At 37.4% G+C, this 16,588-nt stretch overlaps 1 protein-coding gene across 1 annotated transcript in view; it reads right to left on the bottom strand.

Moving 5' to 3' along the window:
• LOC120543373 (myoferlin-like) overlaps positions 1-16,588 on the bottom strand; it is a 136,759-nt gene that overhangs the window by 99,230 nt on the left and 20,941 nt on the right. The window contains exon 9 of the mRNA XM_039776458.1: positions 9,390-9,493. Within this exon, the coding sequence (XP_039632392.1) occupies positions 9,390-9,493 (104 nt within the window). The remainder of the gene's footprint in view (positions 1-9,389; positions 9,494-16,588) is intronic.

Raw genomic sequence — 16,588 nt, 5'->3', positions numbered from 1 at the left:
TGATCAATTATTTCAGTATATATATATATATATATATATATATATATATATACACACACACGACAAATGTGAGGACAACCATGTACAGGAAAATAACTGTGGTGGGAAAAAAAACTGCATCTTTTTTTTTTACTTATTTGTACAGGAACACACTGTCTAGCACACTGTCTAGCGAGGCAACAAAATCCACTAAACCCTTAAAAATGCCAGGGTTGTCTGACGAGTCAGTCTCATCGTGCCCACGCAAGGCCAACTCAAAAGCCCCACAAAATTTAACACAATCAATTATCTTGGATAAAATATACCGATTTTATCTACCTCCTCGTTGTGTTTTCTTATCGCAATCCTGTGACCGTCGTCTAACTGAGTAGCGATGTTTACTCTTCCCAAAATGGCTAGTTTGACGGAATTATCCATGTGTGTCCTGGTGTTCTCATGTTTTCTTACTTTCTCGGACAGGTGCTTCATATCTCTCACTCCCGTAACTGTCCAAGCAGGATCTGTCCCAGTTGCTTTAAACAACAAGCACGGAAACAAAATAAGGCATTAGCAGAAACGCATCCACATAGCCAGGCCTTTTTGGTGTACCAACTGGAAGAGTAGCTTCGCGTGTACTTCTTCCCTTTTTCGCTTATCTGCTGTCTGATTAAGAGGTTAGGCTGATCTGGACCCAGCTCCTTTACCTTCAGTTTTTCTGCAAAGTTCTCTTCTCAAACGGATATTGGAGAAGAGATTGAACAGAGTTGGGTTCGTGTCCGGAATTAACAACACCTGAGTCCACCATTGTCACGTAATGTTAATTGAAAATTGCGCCACTACAGACCATCCTTGATTTTAGCTGCTTGGGGCTACAGAAAATCGCCCATTTCAGTTAAGATTTGAGGACGCTGATTGGCTAAATTTTATGTCACATCTTGAATATATTTATATCTTGAATCAGCATTTGACTAAATTCTACAAAGACCCGCCTCCTTTGGGCGATATTTATTTTTTACAGAAGATTTTCTAATATATCACATCATATAATTATACATTTAAATAATTTATATAATTATTATTTTGTGTGTGTGGTTCAGGGAGGGCGGCGCCCTAGCGCCCTCTATTGGCCAGCCGCCACTGCTAGGGGGATCCGCCCCCTGCTCTCTTTGCTCACCCACCCCCGGGTTTGGTTTACCAGATATACAATTAAAAGAGAATTGGGAATTGTTACATATGCATTATTTTCACTTTTACTTTAAAACTTTTGTAAAAACAATACAAAAACGGCTATGGGCATGGTTACATCTCTTTCTCACAGGATGTATAATGCTGCTCAAATTGTGAAGGGGGCAAATGAACGCATGCTAAGGAGATGCCATCGGATCATCTGCTGCCTTTCTGCTGCTGCTGTCGTGCTGCCCGTCGATCATTTTAAAGCCTGAACAGCAGCTGTCCTTTTGCCACTTTGCATCTCTGCCGATCGCATTGAGGGAAGTTAGGGTGGCTGAATGCAGACAAGGAGAAGCGGTCGGATCATCTGCTGGCTTTCTACTGCTGGCGAGCTGCATGTTTAGTTTGTCGGATGTTGTTGTTTTAAGAGCTGGGAGCAAGTTAAAGTGTCTCTCGTGGGACTTCAGATTGTCTTCCGAGAAGATCACATCTTGTCTCCTTTGTTTCCCTCCCCAAGATTTTTTTTTATAATAGAGAGATATTTTTGAGTAAAATATTTGTTAGTTATTTTAACCAATTAAAAAAGTTACATAGAAGACATCCAGAAGGAGAGACTGTCAATGGTTAAACTCTCTTCTGTTGTTCAAAACAATGACAGAATCGGGAAATAAGTGGTTCTTTAGTGTCTCTCATTGTTCAAATTTAAAACAAAAACAACCTGAACCTGATTTTTTACAGCTCTCAGACTGATAAAGAACAGAGAAGACCATCAAAAGAAATAAATGACTAAATTTTGTTATACTGTATGCTGTTGCAGCACGCTTGGTGGCACTTCATTTCTCATCTGCATAACATTTACACACTGTATCAAGGTTGATGTTGTGTCAAGAGAACATACATAGCAATTGTTTTTGAAAGGGCAAATGCTTTGATCAGAATTAACGTGAGAGTCTCCCTGATGGAAAACAGCACAGAATTTCTCCTGTCAATGGACAATGACTTTGCAAATTGATCAGCTCCTGGTCAGTATACACAACTTAACAGAACTGCAGTGAGATCTGTTTTTCCTGAGAAACACTATGAACTGTAAAAGCACATTTAATGTTGTATATCCATGCGTTTCATGGTAGAAGAGTTACAAATATACAAAAAACATGGAAAAAAACTTTTGAAACAATGTGAAGATAAACGGTTGCTAAGTAAATGTTTATCAAATATGGTTAACTTGTAAGATTCTAGCTAATTTACTGTGTTTATTTATTCTTTATTACAACTAGGGGGCTTTGCTCACCAACCCCTCCAGCCTCTGCTATGCACAAACCACTTTGCATCTCTGCTGCTCGCATATGTGGATTTCACTTTCACCAAATAAAAAATCTTTTAATTCTCGTGGATACACTTCTTCATTTTCCCTGATGGCAACACGAATTAGACGATCTACAAGTCTCCGACTTAAAGTTTAAATCCGAACAATATATTTGATCTCTTTTCGCTGTTCCGTTATTTCACCGAGTAATAATTTCCGATAATGCGATCTTTACTATCATTTGTTTTGAGACTTTCGAATTTTAGTACTTTCATTATCTCTAACCTGCTCTGCATGTGTATCGTGCCAAAGTTTTTGAATTCTTTACCACGTTCTACTTTGTCATCTACTCTTTTAGTCTTTTATTTCCAGCCCTAGGCGTGGTTAAATCTCTTGGCACAAATTCTCATCTTGCGGGACATGAAATTATCTCTCTGAAAAAGTCACCCAGGCTAAAAAGTCTTGTCTCATCCCAAGATTTTTTTATTACAATAGAGAGATACACTGACATACTATTGAAGAAGAGCAAGCTAACGTGAAGTATAAAAACAAAGGTTAGCTGAAATTGTCACCATATTGCCACAAGGAAGTTAAACTTACATTGGTAATTATAAAGTAACTAGTCATGTGATCCGTCAAAGAAAGGTAATATAATAAATTTTAAAATATTTGCTATGTCCTGACCTACATGCACCTTTGGCTCCTTTTCTCAGTATCCATGTGTGTCTAAACCTCTCTTGAGAAGGCACTCCCTCCATACAGTGCGTTCCAGTAAAGCCTGCTTCTCAGAATCTGTCATTTTGAGGTGAATTGCTTGCCTGCACGTCCACTTATATACATCCCATCTTTTTAAGTGACTTTTGGTGTGTCTGTCACTACCCATTTTGTTCTACCTGGTAGTGACATGTTCTTTCTTACCTTTACTTCTCCTCACATGTCTCGCACTTGCCAATCAGACTCCTTACAGGTACTTGACACACATACACACACTCCTTAGTATTGTATTATATACTAGATAGACTTCTCCACGAACAATTTATAGTCTTTGTTGGATTTTGATGATTTCATTGTGCACTACTTTTCAACTCTTTGTTCATCAAAATAATAATTTTTTGGATACATAGAAAAAAAGCAATCCATTGCTGGTCTGATTACATTAAGTAGGTTTACCCATCAATGCACCTGTTTTGAATTTTATCAAAAGGACTAATTAGTACAATTAAGTTACGATAAGACTGCCGTTTTCAAAACAAATTCTGGTAGTTACAATAAATCTTAAATACTAATACACAAACAAATAGAAAAAAAGTAATTTACTGCATAGTACACAGAATTATTATTATTATTATTATTATTATTATTATTATTATTATTATTATTATTATTATGTATTAATCATATTAAATTATGACATAATTTATCCAACAAGTTAAAAATAACTGAATTAAGAACCATTCAAAGTTCATTCTGATGTACAATTTGTAGATGAGGATGGCATGAAAGGATGGCGTTTCTGCCTCTTAGATATTTACAGCAATAACTACATGTTCTTTTTACCAGTTGTTAATGGTAGAGTGACCACATAAGTAGGAGTGGGTGGTATGACCAAAATTCTATATCACTGTATTTTTATAAATTATCCTGGTTTCACGGTATTCAATGGTATTTTTTTCCCATACATGAGTGGATGTTAACCACATTTTCCACTGCAATTACTGCAGTAGTCTGGCTAAGAATAACCTACTCGACTGTCATGAGCATTGTACATTGTACAAGAAAAACATTTTGATGTGCACACAAATATTAATACAGGTTTGCATGGCCCCATAAAGTGATAGTTTTCAAGGGGGTGGCTCTAATGAAAAGAAGGAATCACATTGCATGACAGATGCAGTCAAAATATTGAACAAATTTTGCAAAAACTTAAACTATAATTTTGACAACATATTTTAGATAGATAGATAGATAGATAGATAGATAGATAGATAGATAGATAGATAGATAGATAGATAGATAGATAGATAGATAGATACTTTATTAATCCCAAAGAGAAATTCACATAATCCAGCAGCAGTATACTGATACAAAGAAACAATATTAACCATCCAAAGAGGCATTTAGACTTAGTAAAATATCCAGAGGTGCTTGTCAAAAGTTGTATTGCACTGAACTTAACTTAGAAAAGGAATAACTAGCAAAAATATTTTGTAAGCCAACTACACTTTGTTAATGTTAACAATCTCTGTCCACTGACACACTTTTTTTTTTAAACAACTTCACCATCATTAAACTGGATAATATTTAAACTAATAAATAATAACAATAAAATAAATAATAGTATTATTACTAATAGTTGCACTGTTACTTCAAGACTTCAAGCCCAGGTGCATTACACAGTATTCACCAAGTTAAAATATAATAAAACAAGTGCAACTTGGTGATGACATCTTTACCAACTGAACCATCATTTAGGCAAACCGTATTAATATGGACCTTGCTTCAAACTAAGCTATACATATAAATAATAAAACTGCAACTTCCATTTATAATGCTATATGTGGTATTGCCCTACGGAATTGTATTAGGGCCACAGTGAAGAAAAAAAAATACAGACACAGAGAAGAAAAAAAAAACATGTCGAGATTAAAGTCAACATTTCCACTTTATTCTTAGTTTATTTTATAATTAAAATAGAATGTCGTAAACTAAACTTCATCCTAAAATCAATGTTTAATTTACTAAATTTTTTCAAACCCCATCATAAGTTAATGCAGCACATTAAATGCTTTGTATTAAATGTTCCCCGACCCAGTTGTTAATCACTACGCTTCTTAAACTGAGGTGGCACCGGCAGCGATCGCCGCACATAATACATTCACTTCATGATATTCCTGATCTCTGAAAATTTAGAATGCTAAGATAAATTCTTGATATCATTTTCATGATGAAATGCATTAAAGCAGGTATTAAACATGCACGGTAGTGAGGCGGTACTGCTGCTCCCTCGCAGTAAGGGGTCCCCAGGTGTACGTTCAGTGCAGAGAACTTTATGGCAGGTGTGACGAGGCTCCAAAAAACTAGATGTATGAATGGGTATCACACAGGTTTAACTTAAATATTGTATAAATGTTGGGTTCATGATCTGGTGGTCGGAGAGACGAACACAGAATTCACTGGATGTTCTTCTGAGTGGGCTTTCTTTATTGCACGCGTGCTGTCTGTCTGACGTACCAAACCCCCAGTTCCTATCCTTCCTTTTTCTTTCTCCACATAACCAATCACCACACGATAAACGTCTTGTGAAATTAAAACTAGTTATAAACTTAGCCCACGGAGTGTTCAGAACTTTAAAAATATCTTCGTTATAAATGTTTAATTATGCCTACCATTCAGTGTTGTGCCCATCCCAGCAAGCATTGTGTGAGAGACAGGAGAAAATCCTGAACGAGTCACCAGCACATCGCAGGGTGAATACGAGCAAAACACACACTAGCAGGGTCAATATAGCATAACAAACCCCACATCCTACATGACTTTGAAAGGAAACTGAAGCACGCCGAGTAAACCCACCAGAAAAACATGCAAATTCAAGGCAGGGTATACCCGAGACCCCCTTGCTGCGAGTCAGCAGTGCAACCTCCACGCTGCCATGCCCCCACATGACTAATACATGCTTTAATACATTTCATCATGAAAATTATATCAAGTATTTATCTTAGCATTCTAAATGTTCGGAGAGCAGGAATATCATGAAGTGAATGTATTCTGTGCGGCGATCACTACCGGTGCCTCCTTAGTACAAGAGGAAGTCAGTTTAAGAAGCACGTACTAATTTAACATGGCTCGGGGAACACTTAACACAAAGCATTTAATGTGCTATGTAACTTATGATGAGGTTTGAGAAAATCTAGTAAATTAAATATTCATTTTAAGATGAAGTTTAGTTTACAATGTTCTACTTTAATGACAAATTACGAGAATAAAGTTAACATGTCGACTTTAATCTTGACATAAACGGTGAGAATAAAGTAGAAATGTCAAGAATAAGGTCAACTTGTCGACTTTATTCTCGTCATAAGCATCGAGATTAAAGTGAACATGTCGTCACACTGTTACACAGTACCCAGGCATTGGCGTAGCTAGAGGCAGGCAGAGTGGGCGGTCCGCCCCGGGTGGCACATTTTTGGGGGCGGCATTATTGGCCAAAAGGCTCAGTACAATTTGTGTGTAAGCAGCAGGGTTCGGAAAAATATCACTCATGTATGAAAAAAGTCAAATTCTCTGATTTTTAACCACAAATGCTTGAAAAATAATGTTCAGACTGTCCTTCTGCATCAGACACAGCAGTTGAAATTAATGAGGCAATGACAAAAATAAACATAAACATTACAACGATAATAATTTATAGGAAGATAAACAACTAATTTACAATATATAATTTTGTTTTGTTATTAATCCGAATGCGTTCTTACTCTGCGCAGAAAACATCCCCACCTATCACTTGTACCCTACTTTGGTTCTGGTTTTCGTAGCGTATTTATATTAAACTAATAATTAGAACACGGCTTATCAGTGCGTCTATACTATATTCTTGTCTAGTTGATGCTTATAAATGTATATAAAAAATTGTTGCTGTTTCTTTATATATGAATAAATCTATTCAAAATGTATCTTAATTTTTCTCTATACGTCATTTTAATTTTCTATTTAAATAGTTTAACATATTCAGATATGTTGGAGGGCGGCAAATTGAAGCACCGCCCTGCCCTGTCCCGAGCGACACGAACTCGAGCTACGCCACTGTACTAAGGTACATTACACTGTATTGAAAAGAAATAAAACAAGTACAACTTGGCTTGCAGTATTATCCAGTAGTATAGAAACAGTATTTACACATTTGAACACAATGTTCCACATCCGACCTTTTAAAACCAAAGTATCTCCAGGCAACGGATGTGACTCCTTTTTTTCGGCAAAAGTTCTTCTGTGTCATCATGTTCAACTTTATCTTCAGCTACAGCTTCAGTTTCGGAATGTTCTCTGTTCATTTTCACCGCATAGTACCTACACTACCACTACCTATTTAGCGGTGTAGCAGTGAAAAAGGTCCCCACTTGATCAGTTTCCCGCTGAACCACGTTCCGAACGTCGTTTAGGCAATTTAAACCAGTGTTGCGGTATAAGAAAAATATATTATCATAACAAAAATAAAAAACAGTTTTTGGTATGAACCGGTATGCCACCCAGCACTACTCATAAATATTATATATACTAGTTAACAAATGAAAATGCATTTGTGCATTTGTGAAAACAGTCTTTCTATATATATACATCCATCCTTCCATTATCCAACCCACTGTATCCTAAAACTGGGTCACAGGGGTCTACTGGAGCCAATCCCAGCCAACACAGGGCAGGATCAAATCCCAGGCAAGGTGCAAGCCCAACTCAGGGCACACAATAGGGACAATTTAGAATCGCCAGTGCACCTAACCTGCATGTCTTTGGACTGAGGGAGGAAACTCAAACAGACACGGGGAGAACATGCAAACTCTATGCAGGGTGGACCCGGGAAGTGAACCCGGGTCTCCTAACTGCGAGACAGCAGCGCTACCCACTGCGCCACCGTGCCGCCCCATATATATACATATACAATTTTAAGAATTAATTTAACGAGTGACTGAAGTGAAAAAAGAACTGGCAGTATTCCATTGATTTGGCTGATAACTTGAAATTATTTCAGATAGCATTCCTTTACAGAAATTATATCAGATAGCTGTTAGAAAGGGGATTTTCCCCCTTGTAAGGGCAAAAGCTTTGTGAGGGGAGAGATTTCTTTTTTTTAAATACAGGTCAGTACTGGGGTAAAGTGCCAGTATGTCTGCATTAACTGCCAGTAATCATAAAAGCAGAACTTGTAAGTGCCGATTCAACAATGTAGATTTTGCTGTGCTGGTACTGCATGGTGGCGCAGAAGCCTTACAGCCATGAGACTGGGGTTCAGGTCCTCAGTGTTGCTTGGGTTGCTTTCCCCAGTCCAAAGATTTGCAGATTAGGCGGACTAGCAATGCTAAATTGGCCCGGATGTGTGTATTTGTATGTTTATCCTACAGTGGACTGGTACCCTGTCCAGGTATTGTTCCTACCTTATACCTGATGCTTACTACGGTAGTCTCCACCTGCTCCTAGACTGTGCTCAGGATAAGTGGGTCTGGAAGATAAATGAATGGATGGTTCTTGCCTTCTCAGACAGCGTTGAGGTGTAGTTAAATGGCTTACCTTAACATTGGAAATGAATCGGTGGACTTGAAAAATGGGTGGATGCATTTTATAGATGACAGAATGGTCAATTTTTTACCTTGTTCAACCGAGCCCTCAGTGTTAACTGCTTTCAGTTACTTTATATAATGGCCGTGTTATCATCTCAAGATTTTAGTGCTGGATTTTGTAAATTTAAGTATCATTTTCATAAAACTTTTTTTTGTTGTTTTCCAAACAAAACAAAATGAATTTCAAGGTCTTCAGAATTTCGGGTCAGTTAAAAAAAAAAAACAAACAAAAAAACACTGCAACATTCTGGCCTGTTTTTAAAAGTAGGAAATAAAATCACCATGGCTGAATTTGGCTTATGGATTTAGGACAAAATTCAAAGTGATGTCTGACAATACTGCCCTCAAGGTATGTGAAGTCACTGCAATGGTTTGCGAGCATTTCTGGCTAAACAGCTAGAATGTACCACTTTAGCGTCACCAGTTAACCTAACTGCATGTCTTTAGGATGCTATGAAATGTAACGCTATTGTTATTTTTATGTGGCCATCATGTTCACTTTGGATTCAGCGCATTGGTTTTCATTGATAACCACTGGTGAAGTACATTTAAATAAACAAAAGGACAGAGTAGGGTGCACATTACAATTTATAATTTCTCCTTACTTTTTTGCCGGCAAAAAAAACTTCAACGAAAGGGTCTACCAGTTTCTTCTTATCACTTGCACCTCCAAATATCTTCTTTACACTCTGAAGAAGGGTATCATCCACTGTAAAAACACGTTTACTTAATTAAGAATAAGTTAACCACGAATCATATTTAAACCCAGCCTCTAAGATGCAGCTAGACAGTACCAGTTGATAAAATAATTAACATTACCTAAAACAAATTAATTCCTCAAGCTAAAAAGGAAAACAAAGTTATGAAAAATATCCAAACCGTAAGACAAACTGGGACTTTTAACTATGAGGGAGATGATCTGTGGCTACATTAATTGAAATTGGGTGTTACATTTCAGTAAGAAAACACTTTATGCTAAAAATAAGGTCAGGCTTGATCTATACCTAATCTATCCTCTTAATCTTTATAATTATAACTACCAATGTAATAATAAGCTACATGGCAACAACTCTAGGGGAAATAGGAAATTAAGGCCGAAGCTGTCTCACTTCCAGTTAAGACTATAAAATGACATCAAAAACTCAGAATCAGTGTCTCCATGATGGGACAGTTAACTTCGTAAGCTGGAATGTTAAAGGCCTGAATCACGAATTAAAGAGAAAGAAAGTACTTTCTCACCTAACAGGTCTAAATGCTAAAATAGTATTTTTACAGGAAACCCACTTACTAAGCAAGGATCAGTTCCGCTGCAAAAGACTGGACTGGCCAAATGTTCCATTCTAGTTTTACAAAGAAAACTAGAGGGGTGGGAATTCTCATACATAGAACAGTACCATTTGTAGCATCAGATGTAGTATTGGATCCTGAAGGGAGATATGTAATGGTCATGGGAGACTTATCTAACTGTAAAATGATTTTGATAAATGTTTATGCACCTAATGTTGATGATAAGGAATTTATACAAAATTTATTTGCATCCATTCCCAATCTGAACACTCATAAAGTTATAATGGCTGGGGACTTTAATTGTGTTCTAAATCCACTTTTAGATAGGACTTTTTCCACAGGGGGAACGGCATCTAACACCGCAAAGATAATTACAAAGTTTATAACTGATCACAACTTATCAGACCCCTGGAGGTTTTTAAACCCAAATTCAAGAACATATTCTTTCTACTCACCAGTACATCATTGCTACTCAAGGATTGATTACTTCTTTATAGATAATAACTTCTTGCCTAAGATTAAATCTTGCAAATACGATGCTATTGTTATTTCTGACCATGCACCTATGATCTTGGAGCTAAAATTACTAAGCCCCATACACTCACCCCACAGATGGCGCCTCAACCCGCTTCTATTAGCTGACGAGAATTGTACTGAATTTATATCCAAACAAATCAATTCTTTCTAGAGACAAATACATCGCCGAGATCTCTGCAGGAATACTCTGGGAAACTCTTAAGGCCTTCTTAAGAGGACAGATTATCTCATATCTTTCCCACAGAAATAAACTCGAAGCCAAGAAAGTAGCAGAGATAAAAAGCGAAATTACTAAAATAGATGAAGAACATGCCAGACTACCAAGCGAGACTCTACATAGGAAAAGGCAGGCTCTACATTCAGAATTAAACCTCTTGACAACTAAAGAAACTGAACAACTAATTTACAAATCCAGACATCATTACTATGAACATGGAGAGAAAGCTAATAAGCTTTTAGCTCAACAAATTCACAAGCAAGAAGTGCAACGCAATCTCGTAATCACCAACGAACGGAGATAAAATCATCGAACACAAAAATATAATGCACACTTTCAGAGACTACTATAAATCCTATATACTACTGAGTTTAAAGAAGACAATACACAATCTAATGCATTTCTGGATACATTACAGATACCACAAATAGACGCTTTTAGTGTGGAGGAACTTGATAAACCTCTGGCATTATCAGAATTACTAGATGCTATAAAGTCACTCCAAGGCGGAAAGCAGCAGGCCCTGATGGCTACCCTGCAGAATTTTACAAGAAATTCTCCGCTCAGCTAGCTCCCCTCCTATTAGCAACATTTACAGAAGCCAGAGATAACCAATCTCTTCCACAAACCTTTCGCCAAGCACTAATCACTGTTTTCCAAAACAAAATAAGGACTTATTACAATGTGCATCATAAAGACCAATTTCACTTCTGAATAACGACGTTAAAATACTCTCTAAAATCATAGCTAGAAGGATGGAGAAAGTGCTCCCTTGGTAATATCACAAGACCAAACTGGATTTATTAGGGGCGACACTTATCTTCAAATCTTCGACGCCTGTTTAATGTAATATACTCACCAACTAAATCAAACACCCCAGAAATATTATTATCATTGGATGCAGAAAAAGCATTCGACATGATTGAATGGAAATACCTTTTACTACATTGGAGAAGTTTGGGTTTGGCCCAACATTTGTGCATGGATTAAATTACTGTATACTAACCCAGAAGCTTCAGTTTGCATCAACATTTGCTCAGACTACTTTAAACTAGAACGTGGTACTAGACAAGGATGCCCCTTGTCACCGCTGTTGTTTGCAATTGCCGTTGAACCACTGGCAATACATTGTCGAAATACTGATCAGATAAAGGGGATTAGCAGAGAAGGACTGGAACAGAAAATCTCATTATATGCAGATGATATGGTACTGTATATATCGGACCCAGAAAATTCTGTGCCTGCAGTCTTAGCAGCACTCACAGAATTTCAAAAGATCTCTGGTCTCAGAATTAATCTGAATAAAAGTGTACTCTTTCCAGTGAATTCTCAAGCATATAATATTAGATTAGACACCCTACCTTTTATCATTGCAGAACAGTTTAAATACCTAGGGTAAACATCACAAGTAAACATAAAGCTTTTTATCAACAAAATTTTGCGTCTGCATGGAAAAAATTAAACAAGACTTGCATAGATGGTCAACCCTTCATCTCACACTAGCTGGAAGAATTAACACTGTTAAGATGAATATTCTTCCTAAGCTCCTTTTTATTTCAAAACATCCAATATACATTAATAAATCATTCTTTAAGCAATTAGATTCAACAATAACCTCATTTATTTGGAATTCAAAACATCCACGCATCAAAAGAGTGACCCTACAAAGACAAAAGGCAGAAGGCGGCATGGCTCTACCTAACTTCCAGTTTTATTACTGGGCAGCAAATATACAGGTGATAAGAACCTGGACACAAATAGAAGAACATACACAGGCATGGACCGCAATAGAAGTAAAATCCTGCAGTACTTCTTTGTATTCCTTGCTCTGTGCTCCAATAAACACACATTATCGGCAATATACAAATAACCCAATTGTGCTCCACTCACTTAGAATCTGGAACCAATGTAGAAAGCATTTTAAGACGGAGAAGCTTTTATCTGTGGCACCTCTGCAAGAGAAACACCTCTTTCAACCTTTGCAAACATATGCAGTTTTTATATCTGGAAAAATTTGGAATTAACTTGCTTAGAGATCTTTATATAGACAACGTCTTTGCATCCTATGAACAATTACATTCCAAATTTAACATTCCAGCTACACATTTCTTTCACTATCTTCAAATCAGGAACTTTGTTAAACAGAACCTTCCAGATTTTCCTCATCTTGCACCCTCATCCATGCTGGAAAAATATTGCTCAATCTCAAGGACTTAGACTCCATCTCTACAATATATAAAATCATTTTACAATCCCTCCCTTTCAAAGATCCAAGAGGACACTGGGAAAAGATCTCTCAATTAATATATCAGAAAAGGAGTGGAAAGTAGCAATGCCGAGAATTCACTTGAGCTCCATATGCGCAAAGCATACAATTATACAACTCAAAATTATATATCGAGCACATCTGTCTCATTTAAAACTCTCCAAAATGTTTCCAGGGCATGATCCAACCTGCGAACGCTGCAAACTAGTTCCAGCCTCACTGGGTTACATGTTCTGGGCCTGCACCAAATTAACATTATTCTGGACCAAAATTTTTAATTACCTTTCAGACAGCCTTGGACTCACAATCCCTCCTAACCCATTAACAGCTGTGTTTGGGGTTCTTCCAGAGGGTCTTAAAGTGGAGAAAGACAAACAAATTGTGATTGCATTCACTACACTTTTGGCACGCAGACTTATTCTGATAAACTGGAAGAACCCAAACTCTCCTCTTTAAGTCAGTGGGAAACCGATGTGTTATACTATTTGAAACTGGAAAAAATCAAATACTCAGAGGACTTTTTTCAAAACATGGCAGGATCTAATCAGTAATATTTTAAAATAATCTCATAAAGCACAGAGAATCTATTAATTTAGGTATGTTTCTAGCCTTAAATTTCATGCTGTTTGGCTTGCTCTCTCTCTCAGGGTGGGGATCGATTTGTTCTTAATTCAAATTTTCTTTATGTAAAACTTGATTGATTTGTATGGAATGCAATAAAATTAATAAAAAATTAAAAAAATAAATAAAATAAAGTCATCAACAAGAACTGCTTCATTTAATAATGAAATGGGAGGCAGCTAAAGGGCTCAAATGAGGGCAATTCCATGTCAGACCAGGGGGTGGCAGAGTGCGCTAATCCTTTCTCTCTTTCCACTGCAGACCAGTTATGGGAAATTCTGCCTGGGCCAGATGACACCACTTCCAATCCCGGCCCCCATGACATCACTTCCTCTGCCTTGCTTTAATGCCGCCATCTTTACCTCAGCCAGTTAGTTCTGTTTTGGACTACGATCAGTACACAACTGTACAATCTATCACATTTTTGCCGCTGGGTTCAAGTATACGGGAGGCTGACCCAAACCTTTTTGTGGCTCTTTTTTCTTTCTTTCACAATAATAGCACTTTAAAACACCTTGGTGTGAAGGAGTTAGTTTTTAACATGAGGCTTTACTATGTAACCGATTATTTAAATAGACATCACTACTGAAAGAAGGAACATCACTGTAATTCAAAGTCAAACTATGAATTGTTTATGGTCATCTCAATATTTATTTGTTAATGATTTTGGAAAAAACAGAAGGTAATTTCTGAGATGCCTTTACATAGTTTTAATATGTAAAAGTAAATATCTATAATTTACCATCAGAGAACTGGAATATGCATTTTGTTGCCCTGGTTTGAAATAAACAGAAAAACTCCTCCAATTAGGGTAAAAAAATATCCCTATTGTTTATATATGACATGCTTTTAGAAGTAGTCAACATCTTTAGACACAGACACAATCTATGGAGAAACTACATTACCTTTGTATAATCTTGGTAGGGGACTAGACCCGAATAAATCCTGACGTGTGTTAGTTTGTGTACAGACAGACATGAATCACATCTTTAATAGTGCTGAGGACCTACAGACTTGTCAGTATGGGGAGGTTTGTGCATGTTAGAGTGTTTATGACATTTCTCCAAGAACTCTGGTTTCCTCTCACTGAGAAGTGGATAGACAGATAGATTGATAGATGGACTGACAGACGGACGGACGGACAGACAGACAGACAGGTAATTTATTAATCCCAAGGGGAAATTCACATGGTTAGCGGCATTAGGCAGTTTTTAAATCAATGTGTGTGGGATTCCAATCGGGTGAGGGTTTGCGAAGCTCGTTTTACTCCTGGGTTAAATTGGGATACTTGGCCAATCACACTGTATGCATATGCAGTGGGAACATGTTGCACTTGCACCTGATTAAACATAAGTTAAATGAAGCCTACACGGCAGATAAAGCGTCAGAAACAAGACGAAAAAAAACGGAAAAACACATAGAGAAGAGAGATAAGAAAAAAAGAGCAAACAGAACAAGAAAGTTAAAGTTCAGACTGAGAAATAGAGATTAAAGGATGGGAGAAAAAGGCGGGAAGAGGAGAGAGGAGGCAAGCAGCCAGGAAGAAAGCCCCTTGGGGGAGCGTAAGTTCGACACGCAATGGGCTGTAAAGGACCAGCTGAGAGGCTTGGTGTTGCTGGAGTGACCCGGAGCTTCCTCCTGTAGAAGTTTGGGGAGAGGCAGAGGGAAAAAGAAAGAGCAAGGTGAGGAGAGGGCTGGGAGCCATGAACAGCCTGTAAAGGAAGGGTGGCTCTGAACATCTGTTGGGTGTCTCCACTGCGTATCTCACATGGGGTAAACGTCAATGTTAAAGAGATGTACTGGAGACTGAATTTCTTAGAGAATTTTAACCTTGTTTTTATGGATTATTTATTATGGATTTTTTACCTCCACATTCACAACTTCTAGTGGATTATTTAAAAAGAAGAAGAAGAACTGTACTGTTTATTTGAAACACTAGCTTGATTTGTTTTTTGATTGATTTTAATAAAAGCACTATTCACTTTTTGAACCTACCCATTGCTGTATGTTTGTGCCCTAATTTGGCTCATCTCGTTTATGGCTACTGATGGTGGCGGGTTCGAAAGACTCCTAAATGGAACAGGGAGCATGGAGCCAGCCCGCACCATCACACCCACATCACAGTTATCTTTATATTAGGTGAATAAATCAGTCTAAATTGAACTGGCATGTGAATGTGGATTAAGTGTGATCTGCAGTTAGATGAGGTGCCTAACAGGGTTGGCTCCTTTGTGGGGCTTGATGCCCCCGAGGGTCTGTCTGACCCCATATAGCCCAGGTACTCTATAAAGTTTGATAAGGAAGTGGATGGAGATATGGAGTTTTTCAAATATAATGTGGCAGGTTGGTGCAGTAGTTGCCACTTCTGCCTCCCAACTCCAGAGTCCTGGATTCAAATCCCAGCATGTCCATTACCTGTGTAGAGTTTGCCCATTTCTCCACATGGCTGCTTTATATACCAGTAGTTTTTTCTCCCATATCCCATTAACAAAATGTATGCGTTAGGTAAATATGGTATCCTAAAATTGGTCTTGAATTAAGTGTGTGTGCATATCCTGTGACCAGCTGTGACCCAGTTCAAAGATGGTTACTGGTTTGTAAAAACGATCCACTGCATACCTTAACTGGTTTCAGTGGGTATGGCAATAAATAGATGGATGTAAATGAAATGAAAAGTCGAAATTAATTATTAAACAATAAGTCAGTCAAACATTTCATCTTTAAATACCCAGGGTGGTAATATTATTAGTGATAGATCAAAGTTGATATAAATAACCAGAGTTGTTGTATTACAGGTGGATTTGTAATTCTCTAGGTTTAGGTTAATGAATATAAAGGTGTGAGAGGAATCAATGCTGATTCTTTTCATATTTCAA

This window comes from Polypterus senegalus, chromosome 1 (genome assembly GCF_016835505.1).
Source record: "Polypterus senegalus isolate Bchr_013 chromosome 1, ASM1683550v1, whole genome shotgun sequence".
In the NCBI taxonomy this organism is placed as follows: domain Eukaryota; kingdom Metazoa; phylum Chordata; class Cladistia; order Polypteriformes; family Polypteridae; genus Polypterus; species Polypterus senegalus.
Note: the sequence above shows the minus strand (reverse complement) of the source record. Positions and strands in the feature narration are given on the sequence as shown.